This window comes from Erinaceus europaeus, chromosome 8, assembly GCF_950295315.1.
Source record: "Erinaceus europaeus chromosome 8, mEriEur2.1, whole genome shotgun sequence".
NCBI classification, from domain to species: domain Eukaryota; kingdom Metazoa; phylum Chordata; class Mammalia; order Eulipotyphla; family Erinaceidae; genus Erinaceus; species Erinaceus europaeus.
This window is the reverse complement of record NC_080169.1, coordinates 22,611,439-22,638,740: the sequence shown is the minus strand read 5'-3', so window position 1 is coordinate 22,638,740 and position 27,302 is coordinate 22,611,439. Positions and strand designations below refer to the sequence as shown.

Below are 27,302 nucleotides of genomic sequence, written 5' to 3'. Positions count from 1 at the left end.
GTTAAATCTTTAATTTAACTGGTTGACATTTATACAACTCCCCTGAGCAAACGTATCAGGAGATTGAGAATTAAGCCAAAGAGGTCACTTGTTTGCTATTTTTAATAAACACAAATAATTCCCTTTTTCCCTCAGCTCCACATTCCCTGGCTCATTAAATCAATTTAAGGCCTTTACTTTTTTTTTTTTCCTGGCAAATTGAAGTAAATGTTCAAACTCTGTACTCCTGGGAGGAATGCTTACCCAAGTTCTGCAGGTCAGGCCAAGACCAGTTTCTGTCAAACAGCCTAACACCTCAAGTTATTATGAAATGAAGGATTGGTAATGGGGGGTGGGGGTGGCTAGGCTCTGGACACACCCCCAAAAGACTAGCCATAGTTTGTGACCTGGCTTTGGTTTTTTTCCACTCACAGTGGAAAATGATGAAGAAAGAAAAATCTGGATGAATTTCTATTGGGAATTCATGAATGAAGTTGGCTTTGCAAAATCAGATAGTGAAAGTGTATCCAGAGCAAAACCAGGCAGTCTTCCAGGTAGAAGTGTGGGGGAATGTAGTTTAAAGATCTCAGGCTCTAAGACTTATCAAAGGACACAAAATTCTGGGTCAACAAAGTTTTTGCCATACCTCTTTTTCCTAAGATGTGGCTTTTGGAAGATTTGCTGGTTTGTTGTCTATCGAACATGAGTTAGTTAACAGAAGTCAGGAAATGAAGTGGAATTTGATGTATTAGCTAGGAAGCAGCAAAGGAAACCAGGCTTGTGTTTTATTTGTCATTATTTCCCTAATATCCTCAATTATGTGGTTCCCATCAGTGGGTCTTGATCTGCTGTGCATGTAATGGTGCTGTCCCTACTGGTTCTGGACAAAACTGGAAAACAGTGACTCCCTTGGACACACCATCAAGAATAATGTGTGTTGTTTTTCTTTCTTTCCAGGCCTGTCCCAGGCTCTCTATCTTCTCTGCTACATCTCCATAACAGACAGAGACAGCCCATGCCAGCCTCCATGCCTGGGACCCTGCCCAACCCTACAATGCCTGGATCTTCGGCTGTCTTGATGCCTGTAAGTGCTTCTCACTTCCACCAAGACTTGAGTCTGTTGACAAAAGAGTAAAGGAGGAAAAGCAACACTCTGAGCTGGAGGAGAAGGAGGTTGTTTCTTCTAAATGGAGAATTGAGCAATGTTGTAGTTTGCTGAGAGTGCCAGATGGTCATTCCTTTATATCTTGCTGGCTTTCCCATCCTTCAAAATGTTCCCCTAGTGAGGCTGGTCCCCTCTTCCTGAAAGTGAGAGGTGATCTTGCCACACCTGGGAAAGGGGACTTTCTTTACTGGGCATCTTGTTGTATGACTATTCCAAAGTTTTGTTTGGGCTGTATACATTATTGTGAGTTGTGTAGACAAGACTAGTGATGGTTATAATAATGACAATAATAGCAATGGTGCATAATAGATGGTGACATGTATTTGTGCATATCATGTTTTTTTCAGCCATGCTAGTAGCCTCTATTGACTGCTTATCATGCGCTGTTTGCACTCAGGGCTCTTTATCAACATATAAACTAATACTATGAGATGGATATAATTACCATCACTACTCTTTTGCTGCTGCTGCTGCTGCTTTTTCTTCCTTCTCCTTCTCCTCCTTCTCCTTCTTTTCATTTCTTTCCTTTTCTCTTCTCCTTACTCCTTCCTTTTTTCCTTTTTTCTTTTTTAAAGGGAAGACAAGTAACTTACTCATTTGAGAAGTAGAAGAGCTGAGTTTTCAACCTGGGAATTCTGGCTCCAGAGTGGACTTTCTCCCAATAACTACATGATTCATACTTGCTCTCCTCTCACACTCTCATTAAACCTATAGAACATGCACAGTTATTATCTCCTTTTGAGGAAACTTAGGCACAAGAGGTTGAATAGGATGGTCAAAGTCACAGAGGTAGTAGGTAATGGAGTCTGGATTTAAAAGCAGATAATAATATAAAGATTGTATTCCAGGTGCTCCCCCTAAAAGCAAGAGATTAACATAGAAAGGAGAGGCAGACTGAACCAGAGCAAATCTTGCTTTCTTTCCAAAGGATCTTTACCCTATACTACTTCTCAATCTTTTTCATACAAGTTCCCCAAAGATCTAGAGGCAATATGGCAATTCATTTAAAATCTACCCACAACAATATCAACGAATGCCTTGCAGAACATTTAGCATTTTTAAGAATTGACTATATTTTTTATTTCGTTTTGTTCTCATAACAATTTGTGGGAAGGAGATAGCATTACATTCTTACAGAACTACTTTTACAGATAATAACTGAAGAGTAAGAATTTGAAGGATGCTATTAAACACTACCCAACTTGTGAGTGAAGATCTGTGATTATAGGTGGTGGTGCCTCTGGTTGAGCAGACATGTTACAATGCCCAAGTAGCCAGGTTCAAGTCCCTAGTCCTTCCCTAGAGGTGGAAAACTTCACAAGTGGTGAAGCATGTCTTCAGGTGTCTCTCTGTCTCTCTCCTTCTGTTTGTCTTCCCCTTCCTCTAGATTTCTGTCTCTATCCAATAAAATAAAGATAATAAAAATAATTTTAAAAATGATCTGTGATTAGAACCTATATCTAGTCTTACACTGAACAGCTCCAATTGTCCAAAGGTGACTAATTTGCTCACTTAAGTATAAACAGAAGTTGAAGAAGGACTTGGTGGCCCGAGTTAGAGAAATGAATCTATCCATTACAAATATTGGGTAGTCCACACAGACTGAAAAGAAAGATGGGCTGATGGTCTTTATATACATTGCTTACCTTAAATATCTTTAGATGAAGAAACTGATGCCAACATTCTTAGTTTTATTCAACAAAATTCATTGCATGATGACTTTTACCATAAACCATTGTTATTTGGACTCTAAATGCCTCTTGTTCAAAATTAATTTCTTTTCAGAAATTCTAGGCATTAGTTATAAAAATAGTAATTTATAGAACCTTTATTTGACTAATATTTGTATGCCATTCCCAAGGTCAAAGGTGGGACTCTTAGACTCAAAGGGCCAAGAGTGTCTGCTACTGGTTTCTACCACAGACAGGTATCAGGAATTTTGACCTCCTGTGATGCTTCAGAATGGAAGGAAAGGATTAGATACATGATCAATAGGCATTGTAGACAAATCAAAAGCAAAACAACTCAGAAATGTCAGTGCCAGAGAAGCCTTCAAATCCATGTCCGCATATAGCTGTCATGACTATAGTGATAGTTTAGAACAGTGATTCTCAACCATGGGAAATTAAAGACCTGATGAGGGCATTAATTTGTCCCTTCAATTCCCACAGGATATTTGGAAATATCTAAAGAGACTGTTGGTTGTCACAACCAGAGCATAAGTGCTAGTGGTACTTAGTGGGAACAGACCAGTAAGAGTATACTATTAGACATCTTACAATGTACAGGAAAGCCCCACAACAAAATTATTTGACTCATAATACCAATAGCATTGAGAATGAGAAACCTAAGTGTAGAGTAACACTAGAATAATTAATGAAAATTAATATAAGGTCACTAAAAGAGCATACCATGAGTTTTAGGCTATAGATATTGAGGGTATTAGTGTCCTGCTTATTGAGTTACCAGTTTCTATGTATTAACTTGGTATTATTTCAAGGACAGCTCTCTCTCAAAGTTCCTGCTATTAGAAACCATGACTGCTTATATGAAATATAAGTCTATGTCTTATACCTGGAGGTGAGATCCTCAATTGATTTGTAGTGCATGCTGCCATGCCACATACTTCAGAAAGATGTGAAACAAAGTGGAATGTTGGTTCATTTATGCTTTGATTTCATAAACTTTTGTTGAGTGTCTTCTTCTATGGGACAAATGCTGCCATAGACATTGTGATGTGACGAGGAAGTCAGCTGTTGCCTTCAAGAAGATCCCTGGGTTATATTATCTTGTATTGAGACTCATTTGTGTAAATACTTGGGGACTATTGAAGACTCATGTAATTACAAAAAATACAGTGAACGGCAGACATTGTGGCTCCCATTTTCAGTTTAAGTCAAATGAAGAGAAAATGCTCAGAGACTCATGTGTGAGGCTCCAAGGTCCCAGGTTCAGTTCCCTGTAGCATCATAAGCCAGAGCTGAGCAGTGTTCTGGTAAAAAGATGATAGATAGATAGATAGATAGATAGATAGATAGATAGATAGATAGATAGATAGATAGATGAGAGATAGAGAAAAATGCTCAAAGAATAGCTACTTCCTTTATCTGAATGTTTTACCTTCTATGCTAAATGCTGTTGAGGAAACCTCTCATTTTCCAACCTTTCAGTTTGAGTCAGTTCATCAAAGCCAAGTTCATTGTGCAGAGCCTTATTAGCTCAAAGCATCAAATAGTTAGTTTGAAGAGATTCTTGTTGAATCTCTGTAATCACTAAGATATTTTTTACATTTTTTTGCATAGAGAAATCAGTCTGTTTTTAATATTATGATTAATTTGTGAGCTCAGAGTAGAAATAGCTATATACTCTAATTTTTCTGAATAGTAGGGAGCCAAGCTGAATGTGCACTCATAGGCTTGAACAGGCTATTCTCATTTCTTTGTAGTGCTTGATGGCTAGTAGCTTGGAACCCTCTGAGCAATCATTTTTATTTCTGAGTGAATGATCCTCCTTTGGAAAACTGACAGTAAAAGCTCATCTGGGTTTGACTTCCCTCTAGCTGACGGTTACCAGTTGGCAAAAAGGGTCAACTGCTATTCCAACTCTTCTGTCGGCCAACCCCTACAAGTGAGTGTTAGGAGTGAAAAACACTTAGAGCACTCTTCATGAATTGATAATTAGAATAAATGAATATATTAAATGGCCCTAACCTGGACATATAAAATTTGTTCAAATAATAAATTTTTACATTACATTTCCATTTTAATTACGGTATTATATTTGTTTATTCTATTATGCACCTAAATATAGTTTGTCATAATTTAAAAATGAGTAAAAAGGCTTGGAGTACCTAGGTTGCTAGGGGAATTTTGAGGTACATGAGGCTGAGGGTTTTATTTTGCTGAATTGGCAAGATCTCAAAAAGATCTGTTGGTGTGCTCTAAAAGATAAAGAAAACCCTACTTCATGAAATTGTTCTTTGTGAAACAGTTTCACACAGCCACACTTTCAAATGACAGGCTAAGCTAATGCTGATGGTGCTTTGCTGTGGAAGGAAATGCCCACTGCTGCTTTAGGAGAAGATTCTTAGCAAGCACCTCGACTGCTCCACACAATGATGTCATAAATACATCCTCACTATGGGGATAGATGCAGGAATTGCAGGTATAGACCTCAATAATGCAAAGGATCTAAAAGAGCCACTTGTTCAACTATCACTCTCAACTCTTGTCTGTGAGGTTTTCTTCCACGTTTTGAAGACCTCCAACAATAAGAAACTGTGTCTTTCAAGATTATCTAGGATAACATTGATCAGAAACCTATCCTCTTAAGATTTCCAATCATTGTTTTTACTTCCATCTCCTGACAAATGGAGAAAAAAAAGGAAAATTAGAAAACAAAACAAGCAAAAGCTTTGTACTGAAGACTTTTATTCTCACTCCCGCCACCAAGAAAGTCTAATTACTTTCTGTGTCATTTTTAGTATTAAGTATGCTTGCTTTATTTTAGTTCTTTGAGAAGTGCTCCTTTTCCATTAAACAGAAGGTATTAACCAAACATGTTCTTCCTTGTCTTAAATAAGAGATTTTGCTATATTTACTTTTTAACAAGGATTCCCTGGTGACAAGAATACCAGAACTCAAGTCAGGCACTTGAATGATGTTGACTCTAGATACCAAAGCATGCCAGAAGGACAATGTGTATGCTGTCTGTCTCTCATGCCCTTAGCTGCTTCCTTCACCAGCCCAAAGACCTGGTCCTGCTGTGAGGTCAAAATTGCTGCTGCTAGGTTAACAGGGGCAGCAGCTCAGATACTTGTGCTGAATCATTTTTGCTGCTATCTGTCAGAGTTAGAGCCACAGGAAAGCTCACAATGTTTGAGATCATTTTTTTTTCCTTCAAAATAAGTTGTTGTGTTTTGTTTTGTTTTTATCACTAAAGTGATTTCTTTCTCTGTATAAAATGTAAGGAAAAGAAAAGGTAGACACTTCTAGTATTTTATACATACACTATTCCTTGCAGCTATAAAAATAGCCATATTAATTGGAGTGCTTATGAAAGTTGAACTATTCCATACTTTTGTTTAGAAATTATTTACCATGACAATTTAGGTTATTGCTATTCTAGCTATTGTTATTATTATTATTAATTATTATTATTATTATCCTCACTGGACTTCACCTTTCTAGACTCTTCTTTTTTTTTTTTTCAGTTACAAAAACAGAGAAACAGAAATATATCATAGCACTGAAGTTTCTTTTAGCCTGATAGAGCCTAGGCTCAAACCTGGACTGTGCACATGAAAAATTAAGCACACTTAACTGAGTGATCCATTGAATATCTTGGCAGCCCCGGCATGGGGCATCTTCTGTAGAAGGTGTAGTTTTTAATGATTCTTTGATGTGCCTGCACTCAAGGTTCTGGAATACATTGCTTGCCTTTCCCCAAACAACAGGCTCTCTCTGGAGTAAGTCAAAGACATTGTAAATGGTCCATTTAAAAGAAAAAAAGTAACTTTGTCCCTGACCTGGACTGCCATTCTCCCTTCTGATTCTCTTGTTTTCTTTTCTTAGATGGAGAGACAAATGTCAGTGAATTCCAACCTCCTAGGAATGCAAGGTCCAAATCTCAGTAACCCCTGTGCTTCTCCCCAAGTCCAGCCAATGCATTCAGAAGCCAAAATGGTAAATAACAGTTATACTTTTCCTTTTGCTATTTTATGTCTTGGTCTTTTGATTTCTACACTGACTTCCAGTTAAGTAAGGTGGACAGCTCCATCGCTGTTTCAGTGAATAGTTCTTTCTGTGGAAAGGCAGTGCACAGTTTGGTTCTATCTTTGAGAGTATTTGTAACTGAACCTTGGCGCCAATGATCATGCAATAAGGATTGGATCAGTATGTGGCTTTAGTGAAAGAGACTTTTAGAAGTTTGGAGAGAGTCAGAAAAATTGAGGTGGACCCTACCCAAGTAAAGGTTTATTTCCTCAGACTTAGAAACTAATGCAGTTTCTCTTCCTCAGAGTAGTTGGACCCCATTTCAGTGCCACTTTTCCTATCCTTCATTAAAATACACATGTTTTTTAAAAATACACCCTACTGTGGAAATTGTTCTGTTGTTTATTGTTATTATAAAGTTGTCAGATTTGACTGATTTAAATGGATCAGAGACTTAGTTCTTGTGGGGTGGATTAACAGCAACGCTTATACATGAGTTCAAGTGACGATCTCCAGTGACATCTAACATGTGGAACTTATGTGCAGTAGGGCCCATCTTTCCTATCGCAGTAATAGAGTTGTGCATTTATACTTGATCAAGTATTCACAGAAGTAATGCATGTTTGAGATATACATTTGCTACTTATATTCCTGGCATCACTTAAAAAGTAGGTCATTCAGAGTTCAGCTGGTTAGATTCTGACACCACAGTATCATATGACAACAAAAGAGACTGTAGTGTTTTTTTTTTCTTCTTCTTTTTAAGTAATTGATATTGAACAAGGATAGCTTTGGTTAGAAGTTTTAGACTTATTTGGTTTGCTGACTGATGGATGGCATTGGATACCATGTCTGATAGCTGGTGCAAAGATGTTATTGATGGTTCTGAAAATTAGCCATCAAAACCCAGAAACTTCATTTTCAATGGCAGGAAGAAGGTTTTTTTTAACACCTACTTTGGTTACTTTCTCTTGGAAACTTCACTCATTGGATTTGCAGCTTCTTGACCCAAGAAGGTAACTGAATTCCCTGTGTTGGCTACCTTGGGCAAACGAAACCTGTGGTCAAGATTTTCTTTACTCTGCCATAGTCCCTGTGACATGCCAAATGGCACTGGCATCTCCAGCAAAGCTTGTTAAATTTTCTGGAATCGGCAAATATTTTTTCAACTCAAGTCTTAGAGAGCCAAACCAAATACTTACTGGCAGAGTAAAGTTCAAATTGGCATCTGTTTTGAAGACCAAAGTCATGCCATTTACTTTTTTTTTTTAAGGAAAATATAAAATGAACTGTAAAGGTACTTAAGAAAAAAACAAAATTAAATTATTCATGTCTATGAATAAGTGTTATGGACCTGAGCATCAGATGCCACCCCCCTCCAACTGGTATATTTCTGAATCATCTTTTTGGTTCAGGGTCTGTATCCTTTCTGAGGGACCTCCCAGACAAACCTTAGGTGGATTTGAAAATAATTCCAAAGCAAATTTCCCTGCCAGTTGATTTTTCACTGGGTTTTATTGCCACCACTTGACTCAGGAGTATCCTACCTCCTCTTCTTGCTAGCAAGGAAGGAAAATGCTTCCAAGGAAGGACAGATTTATAATCATTTATATGTGTTAAATGAAAATAAGATCTAATAGTAAATAATGTCATCTGGAGACAAAAGGGAATTGGTCTGTATTTATAAAAATAGGGTTACCCCATAAATGTTTGTCAAGTTAAATTTACTGAGCAAGCATACAAGTCTGCTGACTCATGTTCTAAATGAATGAATATTTCCAGATCCGTGATGTCTGGGCTAATTAACTGGGTTATAGAACTGAGGCTAAGAGAGCACAGTTATTTTCCCTGTGTCATGCTCCCACCCCTAACCCTATTATTGCCAATACATTAATGCAGAGGGGAGAATGGTAGGAGTGACTAATTATATCCTGAGAGAATAGCATTTACTTAGTAACTTGAAAATTTGTTAAGTAAATTATTTTAGTACAATCCTCAGTCTCTCTAATCTTAGTCTGTTTGCTTTATTCACTGGAGAAACCAATTATTGTTACATTTTAACTGTATAGTACTTTCTAGCAGTTCTGAGGTGCTCAGCTGAAAAACTTTTTATGAAACACAAAGTAATGAAGTGAAAAAAAAAATTCCTGATTTGAATGTCAGCCAGAGCCTCCCCAGGTTTCTCTGAACTATGGGCTTTGTTGTTCTATGCCTAATTTTCTTCCTGTGTAAGGCTGGAATGGATTCCAGATTTTAGCTAAGACTCTTATTTCAGTGTTTTCAAGGCCTTTTCCAAAGGTCACACATGGGCTATTGTGATGAATGCACTCTGTGGGGTGTGTTCTCTGAGGATATGAGAATCCAGAGAGCTGAATTCCAGGGAGGTGTTGCCCACACAGCACTGCAGACCTCGTTTCCTAGGGACATTGGTGTCAGAGTCTCCATTTCACACTCTCTATTAGGCACTGAAAAAAACCATCATGGTGAATCTCTGCTCAAATTTGCACTTCCTGGATGTGAACAAAAACTCAAGACAGGATTGCTTTAAATGGACCATTTTGTTAAACCCTACCCAACTGTTGGTTCCTCAGTAGAATACATTTATATTCCTTGCTTCAAACTGATCGTTTTGTTTTAAAATTTTTATTTATTTTTAAATGTTTTGTTTTAATGAGCGATTAAGAGAGAGAAAGAAACACACACGCACACACACATACACACAACACACACATGAGAAAGAGAAAGAGAGACAGCGAGATAGAGACTAGAGCACCGCTCAGCTCTGGCTTATGGTGGTGCTTGGTGATTGAACCTGGAATGTCAGAGCCACGAGCATGAAAGTCTTTTGTATAACCATTATGCTGTCTCCCCAGCCCAAAATGATCATTTCTATGTGACAGAGAACAAAATACATGTCCCCAATAAACTCTAGAGTGCATAAATCTGGGATTACTAAATCAAGATTCACACATGCTATCTTTATTTAATGCTCATTAATATCCAGTAGTTTATTTCAGTGTATTGTAGATGTCCAGGTTGAACTACCACAATTCCAGAAGGTTATTATTATTATTTAAACTCTTTTTATATTTTATTTATTTTCCCTTTTGTTGCCCTTGTTTTTTATTGTTGTTGCAGTTATTATTGTTATTGATGTCGTCGTTGTTGGATAGGACAGAGAGAAATGGAGAGAGGAGGGGAAGACAGAGGGGGTGAGGAAGATAGACACCTGCAGACCTGCATCACCATCTGTGAAGTGATTCCCCTACAGGTGGAGAGCCGGGGGCTGGAACCGGGATCCTTATGCTGGTCCTTGCGCTTTATGCCATGCAAGTTTAACCTATTGTGCTACCACCCAACTTTCAGAAGATTATTATTTAATTTTACCGATTCTTTTACTTGAATACCTAAGCCAACAGACATGTGGCTTAGCAATTCTACAAGTTAATATGTGCATATTATCCCATCTGTGATTAGCGTTGACTCAAAGTCCTAAGAACTCTTTATCCCTCTAAAATGATGTTGTTCTCCTCAGATTCATGGGATCAGTGAAAATGGGTCTGCCAGAAAGAAAATGCACTGGATACCTGATGGATATTTTTAACATTGAAAGGGAAAAGGAGGGAAATGAGCAGACAAAAATAGAAAAAAGTGAGAAGGAGACAGGGGAGGCAGAGGAGTTAGAAACCTGACCAGAACATTTTTCCAGCCTCTACTGGATGCAGATGATTTTTCAGCAATGTGAATCTAGTGTTCAAAGTGGAGTACTCTTTTTGTATTCACGTGTACTTGTAAGCATTACACAAACTTCCATTTAGCTTTGAAAGAGCTTTTGCTTCCTTTCCTCTCTCTTTGAGAGAAAACATGTTTGCTCTTTAAAAAGTAGGAGCTGGAAAAAAAATTAAATTAAGTTAAGTAGGAGTTGGGGGACCAGGTGGTGGTGGCACACCCTGTAGGGTGCACGTGTTATTGGTCAAGCCCCCAGTCATCACCTACAGCAGGGAAGCTTCAGAGATGTGAAGCTTCTGTCTCTCCCATCACTCTAAATATCTTTCTGTTTCTACCCCAAATAAATAAAATACGAATATTTTAAAGAGAAAGTAATGTTGGAAGATCGTTGCTCCCCTAGGGACTGAGAGTGAGTGATAGTACATGGAGTTTCTTCCACTGTGATAGACTGGCTGTGCTGTATCTTGGTTACTGGCTGCCAATAAATCATGCAGAGTTAAGCTTGAAGCTTACTAAATAAATCCATAAATATGAGTACTCATGGATGAATGAAAGAAACTAAAGAGATCAGGAGTGAAAGAGCCTTTTTAGAGATGAAGGTGAAGACCTTGCCAAGTTTTTCAATTCATGAAGGAGCACCCAAAGGCCACTCAAGAGTTAGGGAACTCATACCTCAAACTATCATTTAGACATAAAGCTGAGCCCTGCACTCAGGACTTTAGAATTGTAACCCCCCCACCCCCCATCAACTGTACTGATAAATTACTCACAGCACTTCTTTTCTTGGCTCATGGCTTCCCCCTGGCAGAACGGCAGATGAGAGCCAGGGTGGTATCATGAGCAATCCTAGTAGTTAAACTTCCACTTTGTTTTGAATGTCAACCTGGGTGTGTTTGTGTTTGCTTTTCCCCTCCCTAATTATCGAGCTGGATAGCTCTTCGCCTAGGGTGCCCCTTGGCCACCCACTGTCCAACAGATAAATCACAAGAAGCCTGGCTCCATATGGAGTTGTCTGGGAAGTTTATACACATGAAAAGACTGTTTCCAGGTAACATCTCTCTAGAACTCTTGAGAAAGGTAATCTTCAATTTGTCTATTTGCCTTAATCATCCCTATTTTGACTTCCTAAAAGCCCAGAATTAAAAAAAAAAAAAAGTGGTAAATGAACAGGCTATCTGCTTCTCAGAAGTTTTGTGGCAAGACAAGAAATCCTGTTGGCTTTAAGGAAACTCTCTAAGGGGGCAGGGCCAGGTTAAGTGCATACAGTACAATGTAGAAGGACCCATGGGAGAAGAAGTGGAGTTTGAACCCCCTGCTCCCCACCTGCAGCTGGGACACCACATAAGCAGGTGAAGCAGATCTGCAAGTGTCTTTCTCTCCCTCTTTATCTACCCCTCCCCTCTCAATTTCTTTCTCTTTCCTATAGAATATAAAGGAAGAAATGACACCAGTAGTAGTTATAAGTAGTGCTGGCACTGAGCCCAATCAATAACCTCGGAGACAAAAAATAAATAAATAACTCACTATCCTCTCTCTCTCTCTCTCTCTTGTGTTTTGAGCCTGGGCCTTTTATTTTAACTGCTCTGTGTACGTTATTTATTTAGACAGAGATAAAGACCCACACACAGAGAGAGAGAGAGAGAGAGAGAGAGAGAGACAGACAGACAGACAGACAGACAAGGGGAAAGACACAACAGCAAACAGCATTTAAAGTGCCAAAGCTCAAACCTGGGTCCTGCCCATAGTGAGACACATGTCAAACCCAATAAGCTGTGCTCCGTGATCAAACATGGTAAGGATCTGAATCAAGATGGCTACATTCTCAAAGTCTTCCTCCTTCAACTGTCCAGTATGCTCATAACTGCATATGTTCTTGACAAGTCTCATGTTAAAGGTGATTCACCTTCTTAAATTACCTTGGTAAAAAATAATCATTGTGACATTAAACAGTCGTGTTTGTGGCAAAAGCTGTTAAGCATTCTCTAATATGTTCTCTCATTTAATCCTGTAGTAATTAGTTAAGGACAATACATGTCTTAGTCTCATTTTATTAATGAATGAACTGAGAGGTGGGTTAACTTTTGGAAGGACACGTTTCGTGAAATATGATGCTGAAATGTGAACCCAGGCATTGAACCGTTGGTCTCAATACTAAACCCTAATGTTTTGCCAGCTGTAGGGATGACCCTCCTATGAGTTTACATTAGTGGGGTACTTTATAAATTTCAAAGCATGTTTATATATATTGTTTCTTAAAAACTCTGTAAGGACAGCAGATAAATATATGCTGGTCTCATTTTATAAACACAGAGAAGCTAAGTGACTTTTCCTGTGTCACTCACTGGCCCTGAGTCCATATATATACATTTTTTTTACTTGTGTTATTTTTTATTTTTTATTATAGTATGCCATCCTGTCGTCCCTGTGATACCTTTTCTGAGAGTTCACTCTTACAAAAACAAAACTCTGTGGAATAAAGTAGATGAGACTCAAGTTAATAGCCAAGATCCAACCACCTATTACAGTTTATGCCTATAAGATTCTATAATCCTCCTTAATTAAAGAACAGAGAAAGGCTGATACATTTTTCTGCCTGGCCTAGATAAGTACTGAATTTTACCTTAACTGTTGTTAAGGAACTGAAAACAACAGCACTTCTCTAAAAGCTACCAGAAGCTCCAGCTGTGTTCTGATAACAGGAAATACCTTGTGCCATTGTCACTTTGTGTATTCAAATTGTCAAAAATCGAATTTGGGAGAAAGTCATGTCAATTTTGTGTATATAATCACATTATTAATAAGCAATAGTAGAGTAGCCATTTGCTTCTATTTCTACAAAACAGAATCAAATCCGACAGAATTCATACTTCTTGGACAGCTCAGAAAACCTTTGATAGGGAATTGTACATTTGATTGTTCTGAAAATGTTTGTCGATTGCTTACTGTCATTTTTAAATTCTGGCATTATATCAGGAAAATGTTTCCATTTAGAAGCGAAGGCCTGAAGTTCAAGTTATTCACTTATCCCAGGTCACACAGCTAATTAGTAGAATAGTTTGAATTCAGGTTCTGGGTGTTTAAGTTAATAGAACTTCACTTTCCACACTCTGGTCAGAAATTAACAAGAAAAACTGTCCACTGGCTGTTGTGATGTAGAAATTTCTAAGTGGATGGGAGGGTAAAGATACTGCCTAAAGGATTTTCTGCAATTTGGTTATCAAGGAAAAGTACCTGGGGTATTGGGGGAGGAGGGGTCGGGGGTACATAGAAAAAGGCAAATTAGTTGTTCCTTTAGTTTAAGCTAATCAGCAGCCTATGCGAAAGAATAGACTCCCTTACCTATAATTCTTCCTGAGACTGTGAATGTTGACATGCAACTTACTAAGTTATTCTTATCCATCATCCCAAATGTGAATACACACTGTGTATTTCATCTCTTCCCACCTAATATAAACTACTTTGCCTGTCACCAAGCACAGCTGAACTTTGTGGGTCTCATTACTATTTTCTCTGGGTCTGGATCTCTTACTCCGGGTTTTTAAAAATCAAAATTGTGATGGTATGAAGGTTCACTGCTCACACAACACAAAAGACATTGAAATACCCCTTTCTGCACTCTCTTTCTGTATTCTCTCCCTGTACTCTCAACAGCAGAGCAGCTTCTCAGACACAGGACTTTCTCCTAGAAAGCATTGTCTTCCTAGTTTGATTTCTTTCTTCCAGTATCTGCCCTGTTTTGGTAACCATAGCAACAGGTGAGACACAGCCCTACTATTTGCTAGCTGCCTGTGTCATCCAACCAAGCACGTGCATTGCTGCCTCTTGTTTTTGTGTTTGTTTAATGTTCCCAAGTCAGATGCATCTGAGCAAAAACACCACACATGGTCTGGTTCCTAACACCATCCTCCTAGTCATTTTCCTGACATGTCTTCTTTGTTGTGTTTGTGTGTATCCCTGTCTGCTTCGGAATACTATGTGAATAAGCTCAGTTTGTGTCAGAATAGACATGGAGAGGGGAAGGAAATTTTGTAAGTCTTGTTATAGGGAAGTTCTGCTTTGCAGAGATACATTCATTCTTTTTCTTGGAATTTATATTGCTTACACTTTCCAAGATTTTTGCCAGCACAACTAATAATGAAAGTTTGTTTTGCACTTTGGGATGGTAGCTCTGCCTTTTTTTTTTTTTTTTTTTAATATGAGAGGCACACAGGCTATGTTAGAAAATCCATGCCTTCAGGGAGATCAGACACCAGCATAAGGATAGAGAGAGGAGGCAAAATTTTCCCAAAGTTTTTGGGATTTTCTATTTTTAAAAACTAAAAAGGATGATCTAGTCTTCATATATAAAAAATATCAGAATTGTATTTTCTCTAATGGGATACTTTTCTAATTGTCTTTGTAGAGAGTTTGGGGAGATAGCTCAGTGGATAGATAAATAATTATTAAAATAAATAATTGTTAAAATAAACAATTATTAAAATAAGTAATGAATAAAATAAATAATAAATAATGAATAAAATAAATAATTATTAAAATAAATAGTTATTTCTTAAATGTGTCTTTCTTTTTATCTCCTGTTAGCTTGCACAGTTACTGGGTAATGCTGTGTGGTCATTTTAATTGTCTTAATGTGAAGAACATAAGTCATCCAGGCTTTTGAGGAAAATCAGTATATTAAACAATAAGGGTACACACCAGGTATTTAAAAAAAAAATTTTTATTTATAAAAAGGAAACATTGTCAAAACCATAGAATAAGAGGGGTACAACTTCATGCAATTCCCACCACCAGAACTCTGTCTCCCATCCCCTCCCCTGATAGCTTTCCTATTCTTTATCCCTCTGGGAGTATGGACCCAAGGTCATTGTGGGATGCAGAAGGTAGAAGGTTTAGCTTCTGTAATTGCTTCCCCGCTGAATATGGGTGTTGACTGGTCGATCCATACTCCTAGCCTGCCTCTCTTTTCCCTGGTGGGACAGGGCTCTGGGGAAGTGGAGCTCCAGGACACATTGGTGGGGTTGTCTGTCCAGGGAAGTCTGGTTGGCATCATGCTAGCATCTGGAACCAGGTGGCTGAAACGGGAGTTAACATACAAAGCCGTTTAAACACATTGTTGACCAATTGTGAACCTAAAGGCTGGAATAGTGCAGATGAAGAGTTGGGGGGGGGTCCTCCATTTTGTAGATAGCTAGTAGGCATATTTTAGTTAAATTCAAAAGGGACTGTAGCTATACTAGTTTTGTTTGTTTCTTTTTTTCTTTTTGCCCCTGAGTCTGACATTTGATATACCAGTGGATCCAAGTTATTGTCTGGGGAGATGATGTCATGGCTGGAAAAAGGACCAGAAAGCTGGATCAGGGAAGAGAGTAGCTTTCTAATATGGGAAAGGGGACACCAGGTATTTTTATTGTGAAACTGTATTGCTGTCACCAGAAGTTGCAGTTAGAGATGATAAGATTTTCATCCAGCTGTGTCTTTGGGTTCTAGAAGTGCCATTGGGGAGGCAAAGCAGTGGCCTGACTTCCACCATGAGCCAGGTCTGGGCTGTGAGAGGCAGCAGAGCACATATGGGTAGAGTTTCAGAGTTGGCAAGTGCTCGACTTGCACACTTTGTTGGAAAGTTCTCCTTTTTGGCACATACACATGGGAATGTGCCCTTGTTTACATGGTACTTAGCCTGTATCACTCCAGCTTCTTCTGTTCCACTCTCTCCTTATACCCTGGCTATTCTCAGAAAGGTCCTTTCAAGTGGCTGGCAGGCCATTCACTCAATGTCTTTTTGCTCTCTGCCTTGTCTATCTGACTCTGACGCTACTTTCTGTACCTTTTCAAATGCCACCTTTTCTTTTTCTGTTTTTCTCAAGGCTCAGTTCAAATGTTGCTTTTCTGTGAAGCCTTTCTCCCCACCACCCAGGCACCAGGCACACTCTTCCAGGGTAAACTCCTTTTGGATTTAACTCTTTGTGTGTCATTGTCTGTCTGCCTGCCTCTCTGCCAGCCTGTGAACCCCTTAAGAATTGTTGTAACTCCAACTTCATGCAGCTCTGTGTGCCTGTATTGATGTCGATCCTGTACACCCAGGTGTCCAGTAGATGCTGAGAGAATAAAAGAAGGAATATATGATAAATTAATTCATATAGAGATATTATTATGAATTAACATATCATCCCACACTGAGGGTTTTTTTAAAACTTAAAAATATATTTTATTTATTTATTTGTTATTCACTGGATAGATACAGAAAAATTAAGAGTGGAGGGAAAGGTAGAGAGGGAGAGAGACAGCTATAGTACTGCTTCACAACTCAAAGCTTTCCTCCTGCAGGTGGGGTCAGGGAGCTTGACCATGGATCCTTGCTCATAGTAATGTGTGTGCTCTACCTGTTTCACCACCACCTGGTTGCCACCCCTTTTATTTATTTTTTAAAATTCTTTTAGTATTATATTGTATTCTTATTTTTTTTTAATTTATAAAGGAAACACTGACAAAACCATAGGATAAGAGGGGTAGTACTACTCCACACAATTCCACCACAACTCCGTATCCCATCCCATTCTTTAACCTTCTAGGTGTATGGACCCAAGGTCATTGTGGGATGCAGAAGGTGGAAGGTCTGGCTTCTGTAATTGCTTCCCCACTGAACATGGGCATTGACTGGTCGATCCATACTCCCAGTCTGCCTCTCTCTTTCTCTAGTAGAGCAGGGCTCTGAGGAAGCAGAGCTCCAGGACACATTGGTGGGGTTGTCTGTCTAGGGCAGTCTGGATAGCATCATGCTAGTATCTGGAATCTGGTGGCTGAAACGAGAGTTAATATACAAAGCCAAACACATTGTTGACCAATTGTGAACCTAAAGGCTGGAATAGTGCAGATTAAGAGTTGGGGAGGGGGGGGTGTCTCCATTTTGTAAATAACTAGTAGGCATATTTTAGTTAAATTCCAAAGGGCCTGTAATACTTTTTTTTTCTTTTTCTTTTTTTCTTTTTGCTCCTGAGTCTGAAATCTGATATACCAGTGGATCCAAGTTATTGTCTGGGGGGATGATGTCATGGCTGGAAAAAGAACCAGAAAGCTGGATCAGGGAAGAGAGTAGCTCCCAAATATGGGAAATATGTATAAATATTGTTGATTGTAAACCCCATCAATTGGGGGAGATAGCATAAAGGTCAAACAAAAGTCTTTCATGTTTGAGACTTTGAGGTCTGAAGTCCCAGGCACAATTTCTATACCAACATAAGCTAGAGCTGAGCTGTGCTCTTTGGCAAAGAAAAGTTCTAGGGGAAAGGCACAACTTAAAGGATGTATTCACAAATAGTATCATTTTCGGGACTTATAACAAATAGCTAGAAGAGAAATATTCGGACAGGGAAGAATCATTCTTGCAACTACCCAGCTGTCCAGATTACTGCTTTAGTATTTAGGGGGCTTGCCAAGGAGTCACCACCAGCTTCAGTTCTGTGTGAACCCTCTGGGCTAGTGGAATGGCAACTTCTGAAAGGAAGGCAGTTTTCCTGTTTTTTAATATCTATGTCTTGAGTGGGTTAATGCTTTTCAGTGCAGTCATTGACTATTGACATGGGTAGATATTCATCATATCTACCCCCCCCCCCCAATACCTCAGAGTCTTTTACTTTGGTGATATACTCCAACTCTAGTCCAAGTTCTGCTTAGTGTTTTCTCTTTTGTTTTTATTTTCTACTTTTGTCTGTGAGTGAGACAACCCCATATCCAGCCTTCCATTTCTGACTTACCTCACTTAACATAATTCCTTCAAGTTCCATCCAAGATGGGGTAAAAAAGGTGAAATCACCATTTTTAATAGCTGAGTAGTATTCCATTGTGTATATAGACCAGAACTTGCTCAGCCACTCATCTGTTGTTGGACACCTGGGTTGCTTCCAGGTTTTGGCTATTACAAATTGTGCTGCTATGAACCTTTTGGATGGGTGTGTTTTGTTCTTTAGAACCAGGAAAGGAATTGCAGTGTTATAGGAAAGATCCACTTCTAGCCTTCTGAGAATTTTCCATACTGCTGTCCACAGTATTTATATTCCCACCAGCAGTGCAGGAGGGTTCCTTTGTCCCCACAACCTCTCCAACACTTGTTGTTGCTAACTTTTCTGATGTACGACATTCTCACAGGAGTGAGGTGGTATCTCGTTGTCTTTATTTGTATTTCTCTGACAAGCAGTGACTTGGAGAACTATTTCATATGTTTGTTGGCCTTTTGGCCATCTTCTTTTGTGAATATTCTGTTCATATCCTCTCCCCATTTTTGGATGGGATCATTTTTTTTTTTCCTGTTGAGTTTGGCAAGCTCATTATCTATTTTGTGCATTAGCTTCTTGTCTGATGTAAATAATGTAATCATCTTCTCCTACTCTGTGGGAGTTCTCTTTATTTGGGTGGTTGTTTCTTTTGCTGTGCAGAAGCTTTTAATTTGATGTAATCCCATTCATTTATCTTTATTTTAGTCTTCTTTGTAATTGGATTTGTATCATTAAAGATGCCTTTAAAATTTATATGGAAAAGAGTTCTGTCAATATCTTCCTCTAAGTATTTGATAATTTCTGACATAACATCCAAGTCCTTGATTCATTTGGAATTTACTTTTGTGTTTGGTGAAACAGAGTGATTGTTTCATTCTTCTGCACATTTCAACCCATATTTTCCAACACCATTTGTTGAAGAGACTCCCCGTTCCCCATTTAGTAGTCTGGGCACCTTTGTCAAAGATTGTATGTACGTAGGTGTAGCGGTGACTTTAATAATTTCAACAACTGAATAGTATTCCATTATGTAAGTATACCACATTTAAAAAAAAATTATCATCTTCATTTATTGGATAGAGATAGCCAGAAATCAAGAGGGAAGGAGGTGATAGAGAGGGAGAGGGACAGAGAGACACCAGCAGCCTTGCTTCCTTCACCACTTGTGAAACTTTCCTCCTACAAGTGGGGACTGAGGCCTTGAACCTATGTCCTTTTTTATTTATTTATTTATTTTTAACCAGAGCACTGCTCAGCTCTGGCTTATGGTGGTGCCAGGGATTGAACCTGGGATTTGATGGAGCCTCCGGCATGAGAGTCTGTTTGCATAACCATTATGCTATATAGCCCCTGAGCCTCTGTAACATGTGCACTCAACCAGGTACACCATCATCAGGGCCCTACCACAACTTTTTTAGCCACTTATTTGTCCTTGAACATCTGGGTTGCTTACAACTTTTGATAATTAGAAATTGTGCTGCTATTAATATGTCTATTTATATTTCTTCTGGTAGGCGTTTTTGCTCCCTTTTGGTAAGTCCTGAGGAAAGGAATTGCTGGGTCATAAGGTAGACCCATTTCTAGTTTTTTGAGAAATCTCCAGACTGTTTTCCATAAGGGCTGGACCAGTTTACACTCCCAGCGGCAGTGCTGAAGTGTTCCCCCTCCCTTTTTTTAAACCACGTCTTCTCAACATTTGTCTTTCTAATGTATGACTTTCTCACTGTTAAAAAGTGTTATATCTCAGGGTCGTCTTTATTTTCATTTCTCTAATAATCAGTGACTTTAAGCATCTTCTGTGCGTTGGCCCTCTGTATCTCTTCCTCTGTGATGTTTTTGTTTATGTCCTCATCTCATTTCCTAAGGGAGACGTGTGCGTGCGTGCGTGTGTGTGTGTGTGTGTGTGTGTGTGTCTGTGTGTGTGTGTGTGTGTGTGTGTGTCTGTGTGTGTGTGTTAAGCTTATGAAGCTCTTTATGTATTTTGGTCATTAATCCCTTATCTGAAGTATGTGCTATAAAGATCCCCCACACTGTAGGACATCTTTCTGTCTGGATGATGATGCTCTGTGCTGTGCAGAAGCTTTTCGGTTTGATGCAGTCCCACTGATTTATTTTTGGTTTCTTTGCTGTTGGATTTGTGTCTTTGAAGACACTTTGAAATATAGATCATGAAGTGTTCTGCCAGTGTTTTCTACCATGTATTTGATAGTTTCTTGTTCATATCTTTGCTCTATTTGGAGTTGACTTTTGTGCACGGTGATATGTGGTCCAATTCATTTGTTTGTATATTTTAAACCAATTTCCCCAACATCTCTTATTGAAAAGACTCTCCTTCCTCCACTTAATGTTTTGTGTCAAAATTTAGTTGTCTATATATAGGGGACTTATTTCTGGGTGAAGAAGACAGTCTTTATGTGAAGGTGCTTCAAAACTCCAGTATTTAAATATCTTCAGTGAAGTCTTAAGACTGTAATTTTTTTTTTCCAGTACGTACATTCATGGATTCCAATGTAGTCCTGGTTATAATTGACATTTGATTATAACTTTTGGAACTACACTAAGATGAAAATATTTGTTGTCTTTTTTCTTTTTCATATATGAAATATATAGAAATTGGATTGATACTGAATATGCATTTTATTTCCAGCCTTAACAGATTTTAAAAATTATTATGACAGTTTTCCCCAAGTCATTAATTATCTTTGAAAAATATTTTTAATAACTGTATGATTTATCCCATGGGTAACGTAGAAAAATTAACTAGTCCCTTACTTCTATTTCTGGATATTTAGATTTTTTTCTACTAAAAATAACCCTCTGGCAGTCAGGAAGGTGACTCAGTGGGTAGAGTGTATTGCTTATATGAGTGAAACCAAGTTAGATCCCAGGCACCACATTTTCCAGAGACTAGCTTAGGGCTCTTCTTTCTCCCTCTCTCCCCTAAAATAAATAAATCTTAAAAATAACCTTTTCTTTGATTATAAAAATAAACCAAATTAAAAACTGTCTGACACTATTTAATTACAGCTTGATTATTTCCTTGGGATAGATTCCCAGAATTAGGATTACTAGGTCAAAGTGAATAAACATTTGAAAGACTTTGTATATAGGCAGCCAAATCTCATAAGAGTTATACTACTCTAATATCTGCCTATAGTATAGGAAGAGATATTTTCTATTTTAAAATTTTAATTGTTTTTTTAAATATTTTATTTATTATCAGATAGAGACAGACAGAGACATTGAGAGGGGAAGGTGAGATAGAAAGGAGAGAGAGACAGAGAGACACCTACAGCCTTGCTTCACCACTTGTGAAGCTTTCCCCCTGCAGGTGGGAAGCAGGGGATTGAACCCAGGTCCCTGAGCACTGTTTTGTATGCGCTCAATCAGGTGCCCCTAGGAAGAGATTATCATCTTACAACATTTCACAAATAGTGAACATTATCATTTCTTAAAAATAGCTTTGCCAGTTAATGCGGTTTCTTTTCTTTTTTTTTTTCCCTCTAGGGTTTTCGCTGGGGCTCAGTGCCTGCACTATGAATCCACTGCTCCTGCAGCCATTTTTTCGTGTTTTTTTTTTTTTCTCATAGGATAGAGAGAAACTAAGGAGAAGATTAGATAGGGAGAGAATGATAGACACCTACAGACCTGCTTCACCACTTGTGAAGTGACAACCACCCCCACCCCAGCATGTGGGGAGCCAGGGACTCAAACAGGCATCTTTGCACAGGTCCTTGCACTTAGTACTATGTAAGCTTAACCCGACATGCCACTGCCTGGCCGCCTTTAATGCGTTTTCGATATTGTGGTATTACTGACATTTCTGTGTTTGTTCCCCACTTTATGGTGCATTGCTTGTACTTTCATTTGGAAACATGGTGTTTCGGGACCTAGGCTTGAAGCGGCTTTTGATTACTGTTTCAGTTTCTGCACGAGTTCAGTTTATTCACTTTTTTGCAAAAGGAATGAATAATTTATTATATGATTAGAGCAAAGATGCACAGAGTATGTTGGTCAGGAACATGGGTGATTTCCATGGAATAACCATCCAGTGGGGACCTACAAGTGAAAATGACTTCTTGGTATCTATATGTGTTATCTCATTTAATCCTCACATCATCCTATGAAGTAGGTGTCCTATTTATAAAGGACAGTATCCAAGATCATTTAGCCAACAGACTGCAACTGGGGATTTTAATCCAGTTGTGCAATCTGATTCTTCGATCCTTGCTTTGGTGACTTAAGAAACAGCCTGGTGCCTGGGTAGTAGTATAGGGTAGAGGCAGGGAACAGCGACAATTCATTAACAAGTATTTATTATTGGTGTCAGCTATGTACTAGGCTCCTTTGACATGTTTCTGTGTCATCAATCTACCCATCTATCCCACTGACTGACTATCTTTCTATATATCTATGTATCTATCTATCACTCATAGACCCCTAAGGCCCCTGAATATTGGCTTGGCATTGCAATGAATCCCCAATCTATGCATGCTTCATACAGAGACAAAACAGAGAATAAATTACAATCATGACGTTGGACAAAGAGGCAGAATTCCTGCCCAAGACTGAGTAGTAAATGCAATTCAAATCTGCATCCATAGATTATTATTATTTTTGTTATTATTATTATTTTACCAGAGCACTGCTTAACTCTGGCTTACGGTGGTGCCAGAGATTAAATCTGGGACAGCAGAGCCTCAAGTTTGAAAGTCTCACAACAAACATTATGTTGACTCCCCAGCCCAAAGAATATGATTTTTTTAGTACTTGACATTTAGTAGTGTCTTTAGTAATAATGTTAATAATGACCACTAGCTCCCATTTTAAGAACTGCCTAGCATTATCTTACTTTTTACATGTTACAATTAATTGCTGAATTTAAAGCAACAGCTGTATAAGCTGTATATATGTAAAAAATAAAGATGATGCTTAACACATTTTTAAAATACTTAAAAGCTTATTTTTGAAAACAGAGGCCAGCACGCATATTTTTTTTTCACACACATGTTATTGTTTTATGGTTTGTTAGTCCATAAACAAATGAATATGAAAACATTTTATAACATTAAATAGTTTAATGTTAAACTACTAGTGCCAAAAGTACACAGAAGAACAGGGGTTCACCAAGAAATTCTTATTACATTTCATTGCTTAAAATAGAATTTTACTATATCTTACAAGTTGCTTTAAATTATACAAATGTTTGGAACATGTTCAGCTTTTAAACTCAACTATATACCCAAAACTGCCATGAGCAGTGGCATGACATTTGGCATTTGTTTCTGAGCCACATTGGATCATTGTTGGTCTGAACAGGAGTGTTTTACACCCTACAAATAGGTTTGGTGGTTGTGTGTGTGTGTGTGTGTGTGGGGGCGTGCTTTTAAGGGAACTAGAGCCTTCCGGGTCCTTTGGATAGAGGTGGATGGGTCTCTGGGACATAGTTAAGAAAGCACTTTGCCAGTATACCCTTTGGAACAAATCCTTGATAAAAAAAAGTGTGAAGACCTGATTATTTTCAAATTTGATGAATGAGTCCAGCTGTTCTGTTGACCAGTATGGGGTATGTGAGAACATGGAATCACAGCGAAAGCATGTTTATCTCACTCCATCATTGCAGTGAACTTTATCTCCTGGGAATTTTCTTAAAGAGCAAGTCTGGACAGAGTCATGACTTAATGACCAGAGGCTTTCCAAATGAGTTGTTCCTAGGTTCCAGTTATGCCAGGGTCTGCAGTTGTAAGGAAAGATAAAGTAAAGTGCCATGTATGCTTCTTAGACAGAGATACTTCATCACATCACCACCATTAACTTCTTAGTTCTCAGTTCACTTGGTTCCAAGAAATCTGTTAAATGACTCACTGCATATGAAGAAATGCCTTTTTTAGTCCATTGTTCAATGGACTATTCAGTTTATTTATTCATTCTCTCATTCAAAAAATCTTTCTTGAACACCTCAAAACTGTCAATATATACATGATTTGGTGGGAGAATGCTGTAACTACGTTATAACTCAATTGTTTAAGAACTTAAAGTTCAGTCGTTGAGTCAAGTAAATAAATGTACAGCTATGTTGTAATGTCAATAAATGTTATGATCAAGTCAAATACAAAGCTTAAGTGCCTAGTCTGGCTTCATAATGCAGAAACCCCCAGAGAAGCTTTTCAGGAAAATCTTTAGAGAAAGCTAACTTCTGTGCTTTCTAACTCACTACCCAATAACCACATGTGGCTATTTAAAATGTAAATTTATTAAAATAAAGAAAAACTTAATTTGCTTAAGATTCATACATGACCCATTGCTGCCACACTGGGTGGTATTGATAAGCATTTCTGTCACTGCAAACATTTCTATGCAGTAGTATTGTTCCAAACTGATCAGGAGGATGACAGAAATTTTTCCAGGGAGAATAAACAGTAAGTCAAAGTCTAAAGATGCTAGGGAAAAAAAATCATTAAAATCAACTTAAATATTTAAATATATGTACATATGTGTAAGTATTCAAAAACCGTCAGCTATTTATGGTTATTACTGTGAATTTTGCAAAGATTCTTAAGGCACAACAGCATATTCTCAGATATGTATATATGGCAAAGCAGTGTTCATTTCAGATTGACCAAAAACTATATTTTGACTTCAGCAAGAATATTGATTGTTGAGTTTAGGGACAGAGAATTAGAGGGTAAGACCAGATCTGGCTTTTGAAAATTTGTTAGAATTCTGACTGAGAGGTGGAGTTGAATTCCTACATTAGTCAAAAATAAATAAATCAAGTTTCAGGGTCCAGCCAGCAATTGAGAGCTAAGGGCTCTTCCCACTGGCATTTTCATTAATGCCTTTCTACTAAGACTGCCATTTATACAATAGGGAGCTTATTCACAGTGCCAATTTACAAGGAATAGTCTCCCTCCTAAATGGTGTTAGCATGGATTAGTGTAGGGAAGTTTGAGCCAGATCTTGTTTGCATTAGGTAGCTGAAGAAAGGATGGGGGGAGGAGGGGAATGATGTTTAAGGATTATGCAAATCACTGACTGATATGTACAAAACTATAGAGACCTCTATAAAAGCAGCTTAATATGCCTATCGGTGAAGGAATTTGGAAACAGTTCTGGGTTTGTTATGGAACAGATGATTTAGGCTGATCCAAAGAAAATATCAGTAAATAAGTAGGTACATATGTAATTTTTAAAAAATCTGAAATGTACTACCAAATCTCATAAAACTCAAACTCATCCCCAGACCATTTATTCTATGTAGTATTAGACAGTCAGCACTTCCTTCTTTTGTCTTGTTTTTACTCTTCACTTAGCAGTGTCTATGAATTGCAGTCCAGGTCTTGCTTATCATTAAGGCACTTGGTTTTCCGTTGCTAAGATTATGATACCTTGCTATTTGGAAACAGCGATCAACAGAAATCTGTTTGAAGGAATTTTCCCAGTCACCCAGAATTAGAGAGAATTAGAGGGAGTGGTAGAGATAAGTTTTCTAAATAAAAACTATTATAAAATGTAAAGTCAAGGCAGGAGAAATAGCCCAACTGACAGAACATTAGACCTGCATGTTTGAGGTTCCCAGTTTGATCCCTGACGCTCCATGCAGCACAGTGGTGTTCTAACTTATTTCTCTGTCTTACTAGCTCATATGTAACTCCTTTACTTATATGTAATAAATAAATGCATCTTAACAAAGTAATTTAAAAATAGAAAGGCTATTTAAAAATAGGAAGTGAAGATGAAAATCAGGTCTTTAGAACTTGTGCAGGTCACAAAACAGAAAAAGAGAAAAGTGGTTTTACAGAAATCTGTTTAAAATGTCCTTTGAAGTAGGATATCTGAGGCTTACTTTTTCATAATTTTCTATGATAAATCCTTCTACACGGATCACTGGCATAATGGTTATGCAAACAGACTCCCATGCCTGAAACTCCAAAGTCCCAGGTTCAATCCCCTGTTCCACCATAAACCAGAGCTGAGCAGTGGTCTGGTAAAAAAACAGAAACAAAAACAAAAAAATATAGGCAATTGGAAAGATGACATAACTAGTCTGAGAGAACAGGAAAATCCTTTTCCATTGCCACATGAGATATATTTTGTTTTTTTAATTACCTAAATAGTTTTTTTATTAATTTGGGCAAAAATAATTCAATAAGACAATATTTTATCTGGATTTTATGAGTTGAACTTCTGAAGTCCAAGAACACATTATGAATACATTATCTGGCCAGACAGTGACATTTCTACATATTTGATAACTTAACAGCTTTTCTTCTTACTAAAGGGTGTTAAGTTACCAAAAGTGCTGTGGAGATGAGCCCATTTCAAAACTTTTGGTTTACTCTTTGGAACTCCAGTAAGGATCTTCTACAAACTACTTAATAAAGTTCCAACTCCCACCCAGGAGTGGTGTCCCCAACTTGTGTTGGGAAGTCAGTCATTCAGAACTGAAAACAGTTTTCCTCACAAGAAATGTCAGCAGCAGTTACTTTCCCAGGACTGCCCACAAAAGCCTTTTATTCTATATCTCTTTAAGTGTCTCTCTCTCTCTCTCTCTCTCTTTCCCTCTCTCCCCCCCCCTCTCTCTCTTTGTGTTAAGAGAAGTATGGAACAGGGCTTCCCTCCCACCACCCTCTCTGGGGACAACACTTCTATTTGCTGTAGTCAACCTCCTGGACTTGAGCAAAAAGGAAAGATGTTTCTCTCTGAGGGAAGTGTGTCTTTGAAATGATCCCTGGCACCTTTTGTTTTCTTGGAATCAACCTCTATCAGTTACAATGTATTACTTAAAAAAAAATATCTCAATACCTCTGGAATGAAATGTTTTGAACTTTATTATTGTGGCTTCTGTTAGTGGCTATTCCATCCAAATCTGGATTCTGAATTCAGAGGAATGGTTATCATATGACCAAAGAAATCAGTGCTACTGGGATTGATTACTAGCAAAGG

General features: G+C 38.1%; 1 protein-coding gene across 6 annotated transcripts in view; it reads left to right on the top strand.

The window, feature by feature from the left end:
• CREB5 (cAMP responsive element binding protein 5) overlaps nucleotides 1-27,302 on the top strand; it is a 502,318-nt gene that overhangs the window by 380,644 nt on the left and 94,372 nt on the right. For 5 of the 6 annotated variants that reach the window (XM_060196042.1, XM_060196040.1, XM_060196041.1 and 2 more), the window contains 2 exons: nucleotides 937-1,063; nucleotides 6,718-6,828. In XM_060196042.1, coding sequence (XP_060052025.1) covers nucleotides 937-1,063; nucleotides 6,718-6,828 — 238 coding nt within the window. The remainder of the gene's footprint in view (nucleotides 1-936; nucleotides 1,064-6,717; nucleotides 6,829-27,302) is intronic. The other variant, XM_060196043.1, reaches the window with a different exon arrangement.